The following is a 19,478-nucleotide window of genomic DNA, read 5'->3' on the forward strand; positions in this document are numbered from 1 at the left end:
CCTTGGTCAGTTTGTTGATCTCTGTGTATTTATACACCATCTTAGTTACTTTGGCTTAAAGGAAGCTTTTATAGCTAGCAAGGCAAGTCCCCCTTCCTTATTCTTCTTCAGAAATGTCTGGGCCATTGTTGGCCCATTTGTTCTTCTGTTTAACTTTTGGAATCAACCTTTCCAATTCCACAGAATAATTGGGGTATAATTTTTGTAGAGTAAAAATACCTTCTTTGTTGCGCAACTCTGTGTTTCAGCAAATGCATATAGCCCTGTAACCACCACCGCAATCAAGATATAATAAGACTGTTCCATCGCCCCCCAAAATTCCCTCATCCCCTTTGTACTTCACCTCCTCCCCCAGTCACCCTGTTCTGTTTTCTATTGATACTTGTTTTTAATTTCATTTTTAATTTTTTCGATCTTTTATTAAAATGTGGAATTAAGTCTATAGATCAAGTTAGGAAGGAATCTATATCTTAAGTCACCTCATCCATAATCTTAACGTATCCACCAACTTCGTTGCAGAGGCTTTGCGTGACAGTAATAGAAAGTTCTTAAATTTTTAGGGAAAAATCTAAACATTCTTTAAAACCCCTAGTAAAGGAAGCATTTTAGAAGACAACCATCAATCTAAATAACCACATAAGTACATACAAATATATGGCAGACACATGGTGGTATCACCTAAAAAGTCATGTTTTGGTTCCACACCAGCTTTGTCACTTGCCTACAAGACCTTAGGCCAGCAGCCTGGCTTCCCTGATGTCAGTCTCTGTCCCTGGGTGGTGACTAGAGCATCCCTTCCCTGCGGGGCCCCCGTGAAGATGAAATGCTGTAATGCGTGCCGGGTGTCAGGAGATGAGCGGCCCTGGCCCAGGGAAGCTGTGGTGGGCGGGGCTGCCCTGGCTCCCCTCCAAGGAGGTGGGGAGGGCCGTTAGCATGCGCGCTTCCCCAGAGGCTCTAACCAAGTGGCACCACCAAAAGGTGGCCTTGAATCATTTCCCTGACAAATTTGGAAAAGGTTAGTATTACCGCGCGGCTCGCTACATGCTGCTGCTGACAGGCGAGCTGGAACCACTGGAGGACACAACTGACAGCCAATTCATTTTGCTGATTCATCCGTTCGAGGAGGGGTGGCTGTGAGCCAGAGCTTGGCTTCCAGATGAAAGGCCGCGAGCTCTGGAGCTGCTGGGACGTGAAGGAATGCTGGTAAATGACTGCCATGTGAAGGCCAGCGGTGAAAAGTGGCTTGTTATTTGTTTCCCCTTTTAAGTGATCCCCATTCCACATGTTCTCGGGTAAATTCCCCACCGTGGTCAGGGGCTTGTTGTAATATTTGTCCGTGGGGCTGCGCGCTGGATTATTGGAAACGACCAGATACTGTTAAATAGATCATCTTGGCTCCTTTATGACCCTATCATCACCTTTGCTTTCATGGGGAATATTGACTCAAGCCTACTCTTTTACTTGGGAGTCCAAATGAAACTCGAGAGAGGAATCATTGCAGATGTCATCCCTTTGGGGCATGCTCGCAAAATAAACCTGCTGGAAGAAGGAATGGAATTTAAGACAAGGAAATTCGGGAGCTGCTCATTGGCCGACCATCAGGACCGAACAGTGATGATAGAATCTTTGGGTTCTCATCATAGATCACGCTGAAAGTTTAACCCGTGTCAGTAAGGTGGTCTTACGCTTCCAGTGAAATCCCCTCCACGTGACGTTTGCATGTGACAGGATAAGCTTCAGAGAGTGGAAATTGTGTCTCGTTCTCCCGAACATCTGACACGGTCCCCGGGACAGCGAGCAGTGGCCAGGTGGGAAGCATGGGTGGTTGATGTGTATTGGATGCATAAATGGTCGGGTGGTTAAGTGAGCGGAGAAAGTCAGAAATGCAGTCCACTGAAAGCAGCAGAAGTAGCTGTCCCACGGAGTAAGATTTTCAAGAAAGGATCCCGTTTTCTGTGGTTCTGTGCTCAGAGTGACTTTGGCCGGTAGTGCGTCTCCAAAACTGGATGCTTCTTCTGTTTATCTTCTTGCGAGTGAGTCAGGGCACGCCGCCTTGAGCACACATCTCAGCAACCCACTCTCCTTCTCTGGGAGACTCGCTGTAATAGGGAAGTTCTGTAATACTCTGAGGGTCCTCCCTCCCACCTTTTTTCCTCTTTAACTCTAGAGTGATTATTTGAAAAGTTACAGCAAACTTCTTAGTAAAAATACGTGTTTTTCTTCAAGAGTGGAGTTGGTTTTTTTTTTTTTCCTTTCTTTCTTGTTTTGTTGTTATGTTTTGCTCCTCAGATGGCTAAACGTTTAGGGCATGACATTCTGTAAACCACTGCTGTGCTTAGAAGTTTTAGGCAAATCTGGCCCACTTAGAGCGAAGGTGAGAAGCGTTAGGTGTCAGATATGTGGAGCCTCTGCCTCTCATACAGTTGTCTTTCCCTCTGATTTAAGGTCCCCGATGTCCTGGAGTCCCCTGTCTGGTTCTGATGTGCTCACGGGCCGTGCGTGCTTGTCACTGCCGTGCATTTGTTTGCGTGTTATTTACTGAGAACTACTCCGCACCCAGGACGTTGCCAGGAGTGGGGACACGGACCCTCTTGTAGACATCATGGTGCTTTTGCAGCTGTCCAGGTAGAAGGTCTGCCCTTAACGGCCCCTGCCGGCATGGCCAGGCTCTCGCCGTCTCACCGCCACTGTGGGCAGTCACTGTTGGTGGTGACCGTGGGCTCGGAGAGTCTATGCGCAAGCTGCAGAAGCCAGAACCAGCAAAATGGCCACCCGGCCACCAACAGGTCTTCCCCGGGTCGTCGGTCCCACGCTCCCAGAGCGTTCTGTCCACCAGCCTCTGAAGAGCAGGCAGCGAAGACTGTAAGAAAAGTGACCTGGCCTTAGTGAAATGTCAGCACTAAGGAGGGAATGAGCTCCAGCTTCCAAGCGCTCCCGCCAGCCAGAGGCACATTGCAGAGAATTAGCAGTCTTTCGGTGTGGAAGGAGGAGAGGCGTGCTTGTGGGGATATCTTGAATTTGCACAGTTGAAAGTGACGTGCAGAGTGACAAGAAGGGCCCTGGCCTTCGGGTCCAGGCAGCCTGGTGTTGCTTCCCAGCGCTGCCACCAGCCCGCCGTGTGGCCTGTGGCAGCCACCCAACGTCTGTGCCTCGCTTGCGAATGTGTTGTGAGGTTAGACATCTCGTATGGAAGGCACTGGGCACAGACATAGGGTAGACCTTCCATATCGGACACGGTGGTCTCAGCTCTGCTGTCAATATTGCTTTCATTTTCATTTTCACTTTCTAACAAGGAGGAGTTTACAGTTTTCCCTTAGTGGGTTTTTTTTTCTCCCATTTTCTTACTCTGAAAATGAGTAATTTTCAAGCCAGTAATGTTACCTGCAGATGCACTTTACTTATCTCGTAATGGTTCTTTATAGTTTACAGAGCACTTGCACAGAATCACAAAGATTGGGGTATGACGGCTCTCTTTTCTCCCAATGAGAAAACAGATTTGAAGAGCCTGTGGGACATTCCCGAGGCCACCTGGCTTGTAAATGGCACAGCTGGGGTCAGAACTCAGACCTGAATCCCTGGTTTCTTTTACTACCTCTGGCCACCTTTTGAAAGTGACATCTCCAGGGCAAGGCCAGACATTTTTACATGGATTTTTTTTATTTTCCTCGTAGCCGTCAATACCAGCAAATACGCGGAAAGCTATCGGATCCAGACCTATGCTGACTATGTGGGAAAAAAACACGAGGAGAAGCAGATCAAGAGAAAGTGGACAGAAGATAGTTGGAAGGAGGTTGAGAGAAAGCGGTTAAACACTCAGTGCATATCCTATGCTCTGCAGAATCACTATCCCCACGCCAATAGGTAAGAGTTCTCGGTGCTTGATTTAAATGGGCAGAGTTGTTCTAGCAACGGCTTTTCTTGTTCTCACAGGACTAGAAGTCATAATTCTGACTTGTGAGAAAGAGTGTTTTCTAACTCTCCACGTCATACCAGAAGTTATTGCCACCTTCATTCCTTCCGTGCCGTGTAGACCCAACTCCTGTGCTTAACACTCACACGGCCCCACTGAGGCAGACCGGATACGTGTTCTTCCCAATTGAGGGTGCGGCAGCTGGGGCTCTCTGACCTGCCCGCCAGTCCAGTGAGAGAACCAGGATCAGAGCTGAACCCCTTCCGTGTCCAGTCTATGCCCCCTTCCTCCCCCCGGTCCACCATCGTGCCCCTGCCTGAGTGTCCGGCCTCCTTGCAGATCCCATGGAGACACTGAACCACATCCCTGCTGTAGAAAGAGAACTTGACTTACTACCCCTCATGACCCATAACCTTTCCTTCAGAAGATATAGGCTGGTCACATGCTGTCTCTTAGTAGAAGGACAAAATACAGGTGTAGAAAACCAGGAGGGAAAGTTCATTACAGAAAACGATGAAGATTAGAAAAGTGTGAACTTAAAGAAGAAAGTATGAACCATAATCCCACCACCCAGAAACAATCACTGTTAATATTTTGGATTGCCCTCCATGTCTTTTTTCTTTTTGTTTCTTTCTTTTTTATTTTTTAAGAGTGTGTGCGAGCAAGGGGGAGGGGGAGAGAGAGAGAGAGAGAGAGAGAGAGAGAGAGAGAGAGAGAGAAAGCGTGCAAGTGGGGCTGAGGGGCAGAGGGAGAGAGGGAGAGAATCTTAAGCAGCCTCCATGCCCAGTGCGGAGCCCAAAGCTGGGCTCGATCCCACAACCTTGGGATCATAACCCGACCTGAAATTGAGAGCCAGATGCTCAACCAACTGGGCCACCCAGGCCCCCTGATCCTTCATGCATTTTAAGTGGTTGTTTAGAGATTTTAAAAATTGAGATATAATTAATATATAATAAAATGCATAGGTCTAAGATGTTTATTTCAGAGTTTTTTTTTTTTTTTTAAGGAAAAGATTTTTTTTTTTTTTTTTTTAAGTTTATGTCTTTTTGAGAGAGACAGAAAGAGCACAAGCAAGGGTGGGACAGAGAGAGGGAGAGAGGGAACATCCCAAAATGGCTCCATGCTGTTAGCACAGAGTGTGACCCGGGGCCCGGTCCCATGAACCGTGAGATCATGACCTGAGCCAAAACCGAGAGTTGAATGCTTAACCGACTAAGCCACCCAGGTGCCCCCTTCCTTTTTTTTTTTTTTTTTTTTAAACAGTCAATACTTTTAAAGAAAATAAGGGTCTAAAACATGATAAAAATGGCATACGTATACTCACAAAAATTCAGGCCTTCCTAGTTAAAGGTACAGTTAAGATTGTGGGGGCCCTTATGGTCGAGAGGAAGGACCCCTGCAGCTGCGTGCCTCACTTCTCTCAGCCTTAGCGAGTGGACTCCGAGACCCTGGGAGCGCTGTCACCACCGCTGAGCTTCTCCCGGGGGCTATTAGCAGTGCTGATAGAAATGGACATTAGTTTCTCCAGCTGCTTGCATTGGTAAGGCACATGCTTCTTTTCTTTCCGGTGAGAGATTCAGTGTCCAGAATATTCAAGAAGTTTAGGTTGATAACTGGACAAAACTAGGGCTGAGATTCTGAGAAACTGGACCGGACATAAATTTGCTTGAGGGAGAGATTTGGTTGGGTGGCATGAAATCTGAATAAATAAATACAGGTTAGCACGGTGTCTGAAGAATCCTTCTTTACAGTAGATACTTAAACACTTAAAATCTCCCTAATAGGTATTTAGTCCCCATAAGTAAACACTGATGCTCGAAAGATTCCTGAAAGGCAGGTGCTGTTACCATTCTCATTTTATCAAGAATGTTCTGTAATTAGAGAAAAAGGTTTTCCAAAGCCACTTTGTCCTCAAAGCCACTTTGTCCTCAAAGCCACCTTGCCCTTTCGAGATTTGGGTCGGTCTTATCTACAGATTATTTGCAATTTGGCATTTTTCACCTGTTGGGAAAAACCCTTTGGCTCGTCTCTTCTTTCTAGTCTTTTCTGTCTGTGAGACTCCACTGCGGCCTTCCTTGACAATGTAGTAGCTCCTGGGAATTCCTGCTTATGTAAGAAACGCTAAAGCATACATCAGAGTTACGGTTTTCAGATTCCACATGATTGTCGTCAAAAGTTAGGGCTTTCTCCAAGTGACCAAATGAGCTTATTACAGTAGGGAAAAGGAGGGGCTGCCCTTTAGAGACCAAGAATTCTGATTAACCTGACTGTATTCCAGGACCCATTGCTTTGTCAGACTGCTGCTTGCACATTTACTTATAAATGTGGGACAGGTGTTTTCTCTGTTCCTACTGAAAAATGCCCTGGAGACAGCAGGAGCCATGGAGGGGCGAGGCCGTGGAGGGGCGAGGCCGTGGAGGGGCGAGGCCGTGGAGGGGCGAGGCGGCTGACTCCCCAGGCAGCTAGCAGACAAGGGTTCTAGTTCAGGCTCTTCCGGTACCTTGGAAATGACATCGTTCGCTCTTCCCTTTAGTAAATACCCTTCCAGAGCCCAGTATCTGCCTCTGTCTTCTCATCTTAAAAGAGGCATTTTGTTAAAGTTCATTTGGGTCTTAAATTCCAGATGTATTTACTATGTACAATGCGAGGAAGAAATGGACGCACGCTTTGGAGACCCTTTGACTTTCTCCTCAGGGAGCAAGTAGTTTCTTCTCAACCTGTGAATGAGAGTGCTGAAATGCCCCTGGTTGGAGAAATTTTAGATAAGGAACATATAATAAAGACCAGAATGGGTGAACCGGTGTCACAAGCAGACCTACGAATGCCTTTTACTGCAATGAAATCGTAAACGACGGTGCACCAAATGCAGAAAAGATCCCTGACCATTTCAGTGGGCACTGCCTTTTAACCTCCTCCCTGCCGCCTGTACCTACTCTAGAATTTCTCAGAAGCTCTTCTCCCTGTGATTCAGGATGATCGGAAACCACTAGCCCGTGGTGCATCCGACTGGGTCTCAGCCCTTTTTGTCCTCTGTGTCTTGGTCCTTTGCTTACACGTTCATTGCCTTCCCGCTTCTGTGACTAGAGGGGTGGCCTCTCGCCTTCAGGCCCCCCGCACCCCTCCCACTGTCTCAGAATGTCTCTGTAGCCGAGCGCCACCCATTTTACCCTGGTGGCAGCTCACTCTCAGAGACTGGGCAGTGCATTTGCAAGCTCCTTGTTGACCATCGCTTGCTTCTTTTTTCTTGCCCTGGCTCCATTGGTCCACGGCAGAGATCTTCGTTCAGCTTTTTCTTCTTCTTCTTTTTTTTTTTTAAATTAAAAAAAAAAAAAATGGAAGTAGGGGCACCTGCGTGGCTTAGTAGGTTAAGCATCCAACTTCGGCTCAGGTCATGATCTCGCGGTTCGTGGGTTCGAACCCCGCGCCAAGCTCTGTGCTGGCAGCTCGGAGCCTGGAGCCTGCTTCGGATTCTGTGTCTCCCTCCCTCTCTCTCTCTCTCTCTGCTCCTCCCCCGCTCATGCTCCATCTCTCTCTCAAAAAAATAAACATTAAAAAAAAATGGAAGTGTAGTTGCCATATGATATTATATTAGTCTCAGGTGTACAATACAGTGATTCAGTACATGACTGTATCCATGACTCAGTGCTCATCATGATAAGTGTAGTCACCATACAGCGTTATTACAGTGCTGTTATCTGTATTCCCTTTGCTGTGCCTTACACCCCCGTGACTGGTTTGTAACTAGAAGATCGCACCCCTTAATCCCTTTCCCCTGTTTCGCCCATTCCCCCCACACCCCTCTGGCAACCACTAGTTCCTTCCGTTCAGCTTTAACTGCTGCTGCTTCTCCTGGGGGACATACCGTTGTTTTCCTTCTTGTCTGCTTCTGGGTTCTGTACTTTAGGAACAGACGTGACGTCCAAATGACGTTTCCCCAGTTTGCATGTTCCCTTGGAAAGACCTTACACTTCCTGGGAGGGCTCCTGAAGTTTTCTCGGCTAGCCACCTTGCAACCCTTCCTGTATTTGGGAAGGGCGGGTGTCGGCAGATTCAGTGTCGAGCCTGTGGGTTGGGTACGTTTGAGCAGAGATGATGTTTCCCGTGACACTTTTTAAACCATTGAAATGATAAACGCACATAATCTTTAAAGATTTGCCTAGGACAGGAGTATATAAAATGCAAGAGGAGAGAATCGTTGCTCCTCCCTCCCCGCCTCTTCTTCCCAGTGCCTGCTACTCTTCCATTTTCTTTCTTTCTCTTTTTTTAGTTTATTTCTTTATTTTGAGAGAGAGAAAGAGAGAGAGAGAGAGAGCCAGCATGGGGGAGGGGCATAGAGAGGGAGACAAAGAGAATCCCAAGCAGGCTTTGTACTGTCACCACTGAGCCTGACGCAGGGCTCGCATTCACGAACTGCAAGATCGTGACCTGAGCTGGGATCAAGAGCTGGATGCTTCACTGATGGAGCCATCCACGTGCCCTTTTTCCTTTTTCTTTCGGTGGTTTCCGCTCTACCTCTCTTACCATCTTTGACCAATATACCTCGGTCAGTTCTCTAAAAGACAAATTTAGCACGTGCATATTACCTTCCATCTCTCTGTTTCTCTTGTCCCCAGCGTTCGTTATATTATTTATATTGTTCACTACTTTTTTGTGTCTCTACTTTTGTGCTCTTTTGAGAAGTGGATTTTAAGAGATGGCAACAGGCATACGTCCTGTTTATATTATGATTATGTAAATGCAATTGTCTGAAGGAAAAAAGTTGCAGCAGGGCCCACGGGGAAGAAAGTGTATTGCTGTGTCATAAAACTTTGCTGTCCAACCAAGAAGCTTCTAAATATCCCAGGCTTTTTTGTGTAGATCTTTTTGAGAGAAGCAATTTCCTTTTGCTTGAGTGATTTTGATTTTTTTTTTTTTTTGCGTATATAGTGTATGGTTAGTAAACCCTATGAAAATGTGTCTGTTTCACTTTCATAATTGATAATGTTGCTGGATAGAGAATTCTAGATCATAAAATTTTATCCTCTCAGAACTATAAATACATTGCTCTTCCCACTGTAACCAATAATCTGCTTTCCTGTTTTCCTTCAAGGCAGGTGCCACGTTTTCTGTGTCTTTTTATCTCTCGCACCTACCCTAGAGTCTGACCCAGAGTTACATTCGCAGACGTTTTTGTGAATTAATGGATGAATAAGTACTGGAGTGTCCGTTTCCTCAGTGTGGGCTCTGGGCTAGGTCATGTTTTCGCTCTTGTGATGCTCACAAGAAGCATCATGAGGGAGGTGAGGTCTGTCCCCCTCTCCCAGAGGCTCAGGGAAATTAAACAGCTCTTGGCAAAGATGTGGGTTTGATATCAGGATTATCTACAGAGCCCTGTTCTTTCCACCATGTCCCTCCCCGCCCCCCTGCATCTTCCCAGTTCTGGTAGATCCAGTCCTGTCCTCAAGGGAAGAAAGGACTCAAATGATTGCCTCTAGGTACGTGCCACATAGGGGACAATTGTCTTGACTGTAGTCCCCACACCAGCAAAGAAAACGTCTTAAGAGCTTGTATCTTTTCATTTAAAAGCAATATCCTGGGAAGCACAAGAGAGGCCCTTTTGGATTTCTGCTTAGAAGAATCCCAAAGCTTTCGTTACAGAAAAATCTCAAGCATAAACAAAAGTAGTAAAAATAATATAAGAAAGTCTTAGCGTGCTATCACAGAGTGTCAACAGTTAGTGTGTGGACGGTCCTATTTTAATTAATACTCTTTCTCTCCTTCTCCCTTCTGGTCATTTTGAAACAAATCACAGACTATTGTTTCAGCCATAGGTCTATGTAAGCATGTATCTAAAAGATAGGCAGTCACTTAAAAACAGAACTACATTGCTAGTAACAACAAAAAAATTAACAATGACTCCCAAATATCAGAGAGCCGGTGTTCAAATTTCCTGCTCACTGATTATTTTATTTTTATTTTTTTAACTTTTAATTTTTTAATTTTTAAATTAAAAAAAATGTTTTATATATATTTTTGAGAGACAGAGAGATACTGAGCATGAGCAGGGAAGGGGCGTGGAGAGAGGGAGACACGGACATCGAAGCAGGCTCTAGGCTCCGAGCTGTCAGCACAGAGCCGGAAGTGGGGCTCAAGCTCATGAGTTGTGAGATCATGACCTGAGCCGAAGTCAGACACTTAACCGACTGAGCCACCCAAGTGCCCTACAGATTTTTTTTTAACAATTGTTTTGTTTGAGCTCTAGTTTCCAAATAATTTGTGTATTACATTTGGATGATATGTCTCATCTTCTCTCAATTTAGAATTCCCTCTGTGGATTCTCCCCCAACCCCCAGTGTGCTTAAGAAGGTAGGTTGTTAGCTCTGTAGAATTTCCCACATTCTGGTATATTCTTTTAAGTTTAACACATCCCCCGACTACTGTATTTGAAATGAACTGGTAGTGAGATTTACAAACTTGGTCAGATTCAGGACTGAACTCATGGCAAGAATATTTCATAGGTGGTGATGTATTTTTCCTATAACATCACATTGGGTGGCACCAACTGTCTACTTGTCTGTCTTTTTGTGATAAGATTGATCAGGTGGCTTCAGATGTTGCCATCCTGGTCCATCCAGTGTAAAGTTCCCTATCAGCTTTTTACCTGATGGTTTTACTGACCATTAATGATCAAAGGCTACATTCATTATTTCATTAAGGATGCAAATGGTAATATTCTAGTTTACTTCATTTCTTATCCCAAATGCTCTTACTAAATTAAAAAATTTCTGGGGTGCCTAGGTGGCTTAGTCCATTAAGCATCTGACTCTTGATTTCGGCTCAGGTCATGATCTCAGGGTTGTGAGATCGAGCCCCTGCATCGGGCTCCGTGCTGCTTATGGATCCTGCTTAAGATTCTCTCTCCCTCTGCCCCTCCCCTGCTCACTCACTCACTCTCTCTCTCTCTCTCAAAATAAAATAAAAAATTTCTTCTCATCATCTCTTTGGTTACCTGGAGATACAGTTCATATAGGAAAAGCAGAATAAATTGTTTAATCTCTCCCCCCCCCAAAACACCTTGTAAAAACCAGTTTTCAGGATAATTATTTGGTTTCCTATCACCTTCTAACAGTGGGCAGTGAGATTTTGTTTTGTTTGTTTGAATCACGAGGTTTCTAAAATACATATGTTTTATGTATTTTAGTGCATTACAGTTGCTGTTTTTTTTCTTAATGTTTATTTAATTTTGAGAGAGAGAAAGAGAAAGTGAGCATGTAAGCAGGGGAGAGGCAGAAAGAGAGGAAGACAGAGAATCCCAAGCAGGCTTCTCGCTGTCAGCACCAGCCTGATGCGGGGCTCAAACTCAGGAACTGTGATATGACCTGAGCTGAAATCAAAAGTCAGAGGCTTAACCGACTGAGCCACCCAGATGCCCCACTGTTGCTGTTCTTTTTGATGCTCTAATTATCTTGTTTCTGAGCACTGGAAACAATTTTGAGTTGTCTCTTGAGTCTTCTGGTACAATCCCAGTAGCCTTTAATAGCCTCTTTCACTGCTAGTATTTTTTATCCCAGGCTCTTCTGTGTATTTCCTCCCTTATGTTTAGAATCAGCCATTTCTCCAAGGGGCCTGTTCCTTTTGATGGAAAATGGTATTTAGAAACCGTAATCTGGGTTCTCAGGGTGTTTATTGATATTGGATTCATTGTTGTTTATAGCCGTTTTGAATTAAAAGGGCTAACAAGGAAGTCTTCCTTCTTTCTTTCCTTTTTCTTTTTAAAATTATTTTATACTGTTATTTCCAATTCCAGTTAGACTCCAGGACTTCTTTAACTTTTTAAGATTTTGTTTCTTTTTTCTTTTTAAAATTTTATTTAAATCAAAGTTAGTTAACATAGAATGTAATAATGGTTTCAGGAGTTTTTTGTTTTTTTGTTTTTTTCTTATGTTGACCGTTATGGTTCTCAGTGATATTAAAGTAGTTTTTTTATTTGCTTTATACTATTATATATAATAATTTCAGAATAACTATAACAGTACCACTACAAGTAATATAATTACTGAAAATAATTTTTTTGCAGTAATTTTTCCCCCTAGAGTGTATCTGACTAGAGATGAACAAACCACCTTATTTTAAAGTCACTTGAGATAATTCCTTTGTGTGGTTAATCTGCCAGCTCAATAAACATTTATGTTTGTTTCATTTCTAACTTTAGGGATTGCCTTTTTTCAAATCAGTTTTGCCTTATAAGTATGCAGAACATTTATGTGGTTCCAGAGTCAGATCTCCTCAGCTCTTCTCCCTGCCTTCCCCAGCTGGTTTTCTCCCTCCCTCGTGGCGACCAGTTTTGTTAGTTTTTAGTATATTCTTCTATTTTACAAATGTATTAAGCAACTTCATATATAAACCCTCACCTTCTGCTAGGTAGATGGGAATGGACCGTATGGACTTTTCTCTACCTTCCGTTCTTTATTTAGCCATGTGTCTTGGAGGTCCCTGTTACTCTGCTTTAGGTGAAATGAGATTCTTTGCACTGCAGATGGCTTTAGTGTTCTTGAGCCTCCATAACAGAACATCCCACACAGCTAAGTCTGGTGTGTGTTCCTAGTTCATGGGATCAACCTCATGGTGAAATTCACGAAGATTGTATGTCAGATGGTTTGTGAAAAATGAATCCATGACCTGTGCTCCTTTTGAGAGGCGTCATTCTTCATTTCCCTTTTCTCACCTTCCCATCTCTTCCTCTGTCCCATCAGTGTGAAGGTGTAAAACTCACCGACACCATGCCTGCTTTTGGAATATCTTTGGACCTAAGTGAAAAGCAAGAAAATGTTCATATATATTTGTTTTTTAAGCAGATTCTTCATTCCAGGCACTGTGCTAGATGCTTTACATCTTTTAAAAAAATCTGTTTAACAACTCAATGAAACCCTTGGTGATATTTTTAATTTATGTATGAGAAAGTTGAGCCTCAGAGAAGCTGAATAATTTAGCTGAAGTGACACACAATTCTTACTTACAGTGCATTATGTTGCCTCTTAGGAACATAGCACATCTACACCTGTGAGCCTGCAAGTTTGAGAGAGATGCGGTCTCATTTTAATAAATTATGTTTTCTTAAGAAAACAAAACAAAACAAAACAAAACAAAACAAAAAAACGTGTGTTAAACCCTAAGTCTGAAACCTCTGAATTTCAACCTTACTTCTTTGGGGAGTGGATTTAGATGTCTAGTCATCATCTACATCATCAATGTAAAATTGTTAGCTTAAAAATAATTTTTCTTAATTTTTTTTTTTTTTTTGAGAGAGAGAGAGAGAGAGAGAGAGAGAGCATGCGATCATAGGCAGGGGAGAGGGAGAGAGAGAATCCCAGCAGCTCCATACTATGTGTGGCTCAAACTCACGAACTGTGAAATCATGACCTGAGCTAAAATCAAGAGCCAGTCGCTTGGGTTGCCCGGGTGGCTCAGTTGGTTAAACCTCCAACTTTAGCTCGGATCATGATCTCACGGTTCATGGGTTTGAACCCCTCGTCAGGCTCTGTGCTGACAGCTTGGAGCCTGGAGCCTGCTTTGGATTCTGTGTGTGTGTGTGTGTGTGTGTGTGTGTGTGTGTGTGTGTGTATGTTTCTGCCCCTGCCCAACTTGCGCACATGCGCACAAGTACACACTCTTTCCCAAGAAAGAGTCAGACGCTTAATGGACTGAACCACCCACATGCCCCAGTTTTTAAAAAATTTTAAAAGAAACAGGAATGACCCTGTACAAGCCAATAAATATCAAAAATCCTGAAGTGTCATCCCCTGGTATGTTCAACACTTAGTAGAATCCAGTCTTGGGCTTCGATGGGTTGAGGGGTTGATTTTAAGTAGAGGAACTACAGCGAGGCCGGAGGAACATAACTTGGCGGTGAGAAAGGACAGACACGCATGGTGTGTTCAGCCTGGGACAGCCACTGGAGGGAAGGGCAGGAGGAACCATGGTTAAGATCCTGAGGTGCCTACGAGAAGAGCAGTGATTTCTCTGTCCTCACCCAGGGCTGAGGAAGAACCTGGGGGAGACTCAGGTGGCATTATTAGTGTGTGTCCTGCTTGCCTCCTAAGAAAACTCAGAGAGGGACATGCCTTGTTCCGGATCCTGGAGCTGGTGCTGCCATAGACAGAGCTCTTTCTGCTGCCTTCCCCTCCTCTCTGCTGATTTTGGCCAGGCCTAATTGTCTTCTGCGGGCTGTGCTACTTTCAGACTGCAAAGCTGGTGGAGACCTTTAACATCTGTTCTGAATGATTTTTTTGTAATAACTGAGGAAAAATGACCACGGCCCTCCACTCAGCCTTCCTGCTTCTTCCTTTCCACATCTGAGCAGTTGGAAGAAAGGATCAGTCTGGTCTCAAGGGGGTATTTTAAGATATTGGAATTAAACACGGAGCATAAAACTAGAGTCTGGTTAATATAAAATACAGAGTTTTAAAGTACATAGTTACTAATAAAATGGAATGATTAACCATGCAAATTGGGTTTACCACAGAATGTCCCTAAGACATAAAACCTAGGAGGGGCGACTGGGTGGCTCATTCAGTTAAGGGTCCAACTCAGTTTCGGCTCAGGTCATGATCTCACCATTTGTGAGTTTGAGCCCCGTGTCGGGCTGTCTGCTGAAAGTGCAGAGCCTGCTTGGGATTTTCTCTCCCTCTCTGCCCCTCCCCCACTCAAAATAAATAAATAAACTTAAAAAGACATAAAACCTGAGAGATTTTAAAACAGGATGTAGGAGCAACTCTTTTTTTTTTTTTATTTTTTATTTATTTATTTTTTTTAATTTTTTTTTTTTCAACGTTTATTTATTTTTGGGACAGAGAGAGACAGAGCATGAACGGGGGAGGGGCAGAGAGAGAGGGAGACACAGAATCGGAAACAGGCTCCAGGCTCTGAGCCATCAGCCCAGAGCCCGACGCGGGGCTCGAACTCACGGACCGCGAGATCGTGACCTGGCTGAAGTCGGACGCTTAACCGACTGCGCCACCCAGGCGCCCCTAGGAGCAACTCTTAAGAAATATCCCTTGTCCCATCCACTGGCCAGCATTAGGGAGAAAGGAACTGATTTAGCTCGTCTCTCCCCTTCAACTTCTCTTGGGCCGGTAGATCAGGACACCACTGCTTTCTCTCGGAGGAGATACGTCCATAGGATTCCTGAGAATCATATAAAAAGAGGCACAAGGAGATTGGATAAACAGAATGTGGTTGATGCATACAGTGGAATATTAGTCAGCTTCACAGAGGAGGGGGAGTCTGACATGTGCCACAGCATGGGTGAACCTTGAAGACCTAGCGTTCAGTGCAGGAAGTCCGTCTCGCAAAGACACATACTGTACGATTCCCCTCCGACGAGATAACCTGGAGTTGTCGCGTTCGTGGGCGTGAGGTGGAATAGTGACCACCATGGTGGGGGCGCGGGGGGGCAGAAGGAGTGAGGAGCTGGGCGTTAGCAGGTGTAGAATTTCTGTTATGCGAGATGGAAAGAGTGTTAAGAGGTCAGTTGCGCGGCATTGCGGGCATACCTAACGGTACTGGCCTGCACGTTTCAAATGGTTGAGGTGGTAAATTTTGTTATGTGTATTTTATTTTATTTTATTATTTTTTAATGTTTTATTTATTTTTGAGACAGAGAGACAGAGCATGAGCAGGGGAGGGGCAGAGAGAGAGGGAGGCACAGAATCCAAAGCAGGCTCCAGGCTCTGAGCTGTCAGCACAGAGCCCCACGTGGGGCTCGAACTCACGGACTGTGAGGTTGTGACTTGAGCCGAAGTTGGATGCTTAACCGACTGAGCCACCCAGGTGCCCCATGTTATGTGTATTTTAGAGCCTTTCTTTCTCGCGGTACCTGGGGAAGGGAGGGCGCTGATGATAGACCTAGAATACTTTAAAGATTTGAATAGAAAATTATGAATTTGATAGAAAAAGAGGGGATGAAGTCATCTTTTTCAGTTACTGCTCATCTGTTTTATACTTTATTTAAATGTGTTTGTAGATGAAAAATTGTCAAGATAAGACGAGAAGTTGTTGAATTTGGTTGGAATACGCTGCTGAGATCTGGCCTTTCTTTTCTCGTCTGTTGTATGGGCTGTCGTGTGGCTGGCACCCAGATGGGTTGATTTGTAGATGAAGGTCTCCCGTAACAGATCTAGAGTACGAAGCGTCAACGCTGCAAAAACTGACAAAAGCAAAAAATGGAAAAGGCTTCTTTTCCTTCACAGTTGAAAGCAGAATGTCCTGTCAAGATTTTATGTTAAAGAACACGGAAGCTCAGTTGAATAGCATCTTGCGCTCACACGACTTCTGATGACTGGAAACGTGTTCATGTCTCATAATGGCAGTGGTGTTTGAGAATTGGTGTTTTCTTTCCATATGCTTGGTGTTATTTATTTGATCAACCATAATTAAAAGTAATTACCTGTGTTTCTAATAATGTGTTACATTCCTCATACTTATCTTCATGTAAGAGTATAATTTTTTTTACATTTAAGTTTATTTTGAGAGAAAGAGAGAGAGACCATGAGTGGGGGGGGAGGCAGAGAGAGAGGGGGAGAGAGAATCCCAAGCAGGCTCCCCACTGTCAGCACAATGCAAGGCTCTAACTCCCCAACCCTGAGATCATGACCTGAACTGAAACCAAGAGTCAGATGCTTCATCAACTGAGCCATCCAGGTGCCCCGATTATAATTTTTTTTAATGGTGCTAACAATTGAAATTGCCCTCGGCAGGCTTAGATAGGGCAGGGAAGTACTTGTTTTTATATGTCTGTTAACTAAAGAAAAACACATTTCCTGTTTCATTTCCGCAGATCAGTGCAGTTAGGATTATTTCTGTATTTCTTGTAGTACTCATAGCTGAAATAAAATATGAAATGTGAAAATTGTGTAGATGAATTTTGAAGTATAGACATTTTTCACGTTTTTCTGGCAGTTCTTTTTTTGACACTGTATGCTTTTAAAAAATTCTGGGGGCGCCTGGGTGGCTCAGTCGGTTGAGCGACCGACTTCAGCTTCAGGTCTTAATCTCACAGTTCGTGAGTTCGGACCCCGCATCGGGCTCTGTGCTGACGGCTCAGAGCCCGGAGCCCGCTTCGGATTCTGTGTCTCCCTCTCTCTCGCTGCCCCTCCCCCGCTCACACTCTGTCTCTCTCTGCCTCTCAAAAATAAAGAAAACTAATAAAAAAAATTTTTTTCAGTTCTGCTAGTCCATCCTAAGTCAGCAGAAGCAACAGGAGGTTTGTGTTCATTTGGCGAAGGTCAGCTGTGAGGCCCAGCTATGGTTGCTGTGGCCCAGCACCACGTTGGCCTTTGTGCTCGTAGGCGCTTCCGGGTGTAAATGCCGTCCACAGATTTGAGGGGCTCCGCTTTGTCTGTTCAAGGATCCCCGAAGCACAGATTCCGTTTCGCTCGGTCGCGCTGCTGGTAGTGCAGACAGCACGTGGATGCTTGCCAGATGGGAGCGTTCACAGCCTCCCTTTTGTGCCCCTTTTCCCAAATGCAAAAGAACTAAAATTTGCTGTATATTTTCGTATCTTCAGTCCCAAAGTAGAACTAACCGTAGAGTCTAAGTGATGGCTAAATGGATGTTTACTGTGCGTTTCTTGAAACTTTTCTGTGCATGTGAAGTTTTCATACTGCTGGGGAAGAAAACGGAACCGTGTCTTGTGGAAGCCTCGTGTACATTTCCAACAGGGTAGGGCGTTTGGGAGGTTCTTGACGATCTGCAGGTTCCACGCACCCATGAGTCGGACAGGTGGCAGTTGGCCGATGGCTTCACGCCCGCCGGGGAGGCTGCTGGACACCTGCCCTCCTCCCCCTGCGGCCCGTACGACCTGTGCAGGCTGCTTGCGACTCCCTTCCGCTCCCCCTTCTCTCTGTCTCTGTCTCTCCTCCTTTCCTGATGGGTTGCGAGGGTTTGGACCCCGGCTCTATAGACTCACATCAGCATCATCTCCAAAAACATGCCCACCCATGCCCACCGCATGACAGGGAGGGGACAGCGAAGGGACAGCAAAGGCACCGTTGTCCGGGTGTCTGCCACGTGCCAGGCACTGTAGCTTGGGCTCTTGTATTTCTTTTTCTTCCTTCGTCCTCGTCATAGCCTATTCCTTAACTGAAGAGACTGAGACTCACCAAAGTACGGGAATTTGTCCGGAGTCCCCAAACCAGTAAATGACAGAACCCGGATCCGGGCCCTCATTGCTCTCATCCCAGATCCCATTTGTACTCTTTCCAGAGTGTCTGCCCCCTCCTCATACACCCTTTTGTGATCCTTCTCTGCTGCCAGAAATGCCTTCTGAGATGCCGTCCAGGCCACCTGGGATCCTCGGGAATTCTCCGCCTTGGGGAAAAGCTACCGTTTATTTATACTGCGTTCCAGGACCTAACGTATGCCTGGTGGTCACTCAAAGAAAGGTTTAAGTAACTGAATGGATAAGAGAATTCATAACACCCTGGGAACATACCTTCTAACCTAGTGTCGTATTGGGGAAAGGTCCTGAAGACTACTTTTTCCCTTTTTTCTTTTTTTGAGGGAGAACATGCATGCCTATATGTGCAGGGGTGGGAGGGGGAGGGGCAGTCGGAGAGGGAAAGCCTTAAGCACACTCCTTGCCCGGCACGGAGCCCAATGAGGGGCTCGATCTCACCACCATGAATCACGATCTGGGCCAAAATCAAGAATCGGCCGCTTACCTGACTGAGCCACCCAGACGCCCCTGCTTTTTCCTTTTTGAAAAATATAGATCATACTAGGAATGCTTTCTTTGCTAAAAACAAGGCTGAAAGGAATGACATTCTTTTATAATTATACCATAATCCACTTTATTTTATCGTCTTGTTGTTTAGACTGAAAGAGCCGTATGAAGGTGGGTGTAGATTGACTGGATCCTTGGAATATCAGCTCTGCAGAAGATTGTTCACGTGTGCCTTATCACAATGTTTTAAGGGAACATAAAAGGCAGTTAATCTCATGCTACAGAAATCCGTGTTCAGGCCACCATTTTCTGAGTATCACATCAGTTGTCCTCGATTTGGTAGAAGAATCAGGGAATTCTTGGGAGCAATCATGAGGTCGTCATCTTAGATGAACGGTTGTAAATTCTTGGAAGGGATTTGATTCTAGCGTGCTGCAGTCACAAATTACTCCAGAAGGATCTTCAAAACCCGAACCAGGATGCAAGAAGCGTGTGGTTTCCTGATGTCAGAACAGCTTCCGGGAGGTCCTCTGTTCCGAAGGAGCAGAGATGATGTTGTCTTGTCCTGGTAAAGCCATTATACCCTGTTGATTCATCAAGTCAGATCGGTAGTGCTAATGAAGTCATCGCAGCATTAATTTGATTAAATATGTGATGCAAATGTCCGTTCAGAATGGTGGAATTGATGGCTGTAGTGAAACTACTAACTAGACTTTAGAGTGGCATTTTCCATGTGGTCAGTAGCGCGCTCTCTCTCTCTCTCTCTCTCTCTCTCTCTATCTCTCTCTCTCTCTCTTTTTACTATCTTTCGTCGCCCGTGTCTCCCTCTCCGTTAGTTGAGACCATTTTGGCTGCAGTAAGTGTGAG

The 19,478-nt window shown here is 44.9% G+C and overlaps 1 protein-coding gene across 3 annotated transcripts in view; it reads left to right on the forward strand.

Moving 5' to 3' along the window:
• The window catches only part of PARN (poly(A)-specific ribonuclease), a 169,052-nt gene that overhangs the window by 122,779 nt on the left and 26,795 nt on the right, over positions 1–19,478 (forward strand). For all 3 annotated transcript variants that reach the window (XM_086691173.1, XM_086691171.1, XM_086691172.1), the window contains one exon: positions 3,672–3,861. In XM_086691173.1, coding sequence (XP_086547299.1) covers positions 3,672–3,861 — 190 coding nt within the window. The remainder of the gene's footprint in view (positions 1–3,671; positions 3,862–19,478) is intronic.

Source organism: Puma concolor, chromosome E3 (assembly GCF_028749965.1).
Source record: "Puma concolor isolate L17-30 chromosome E3, mPumCon1.1.hap2, whole genome shotgun sequence".
NCBI classification, from domain to species: Eukaryota; Metazoa; Chordata; class Mammalia; order Carnivora; family Felidae; genus Puma; species Puma concolor.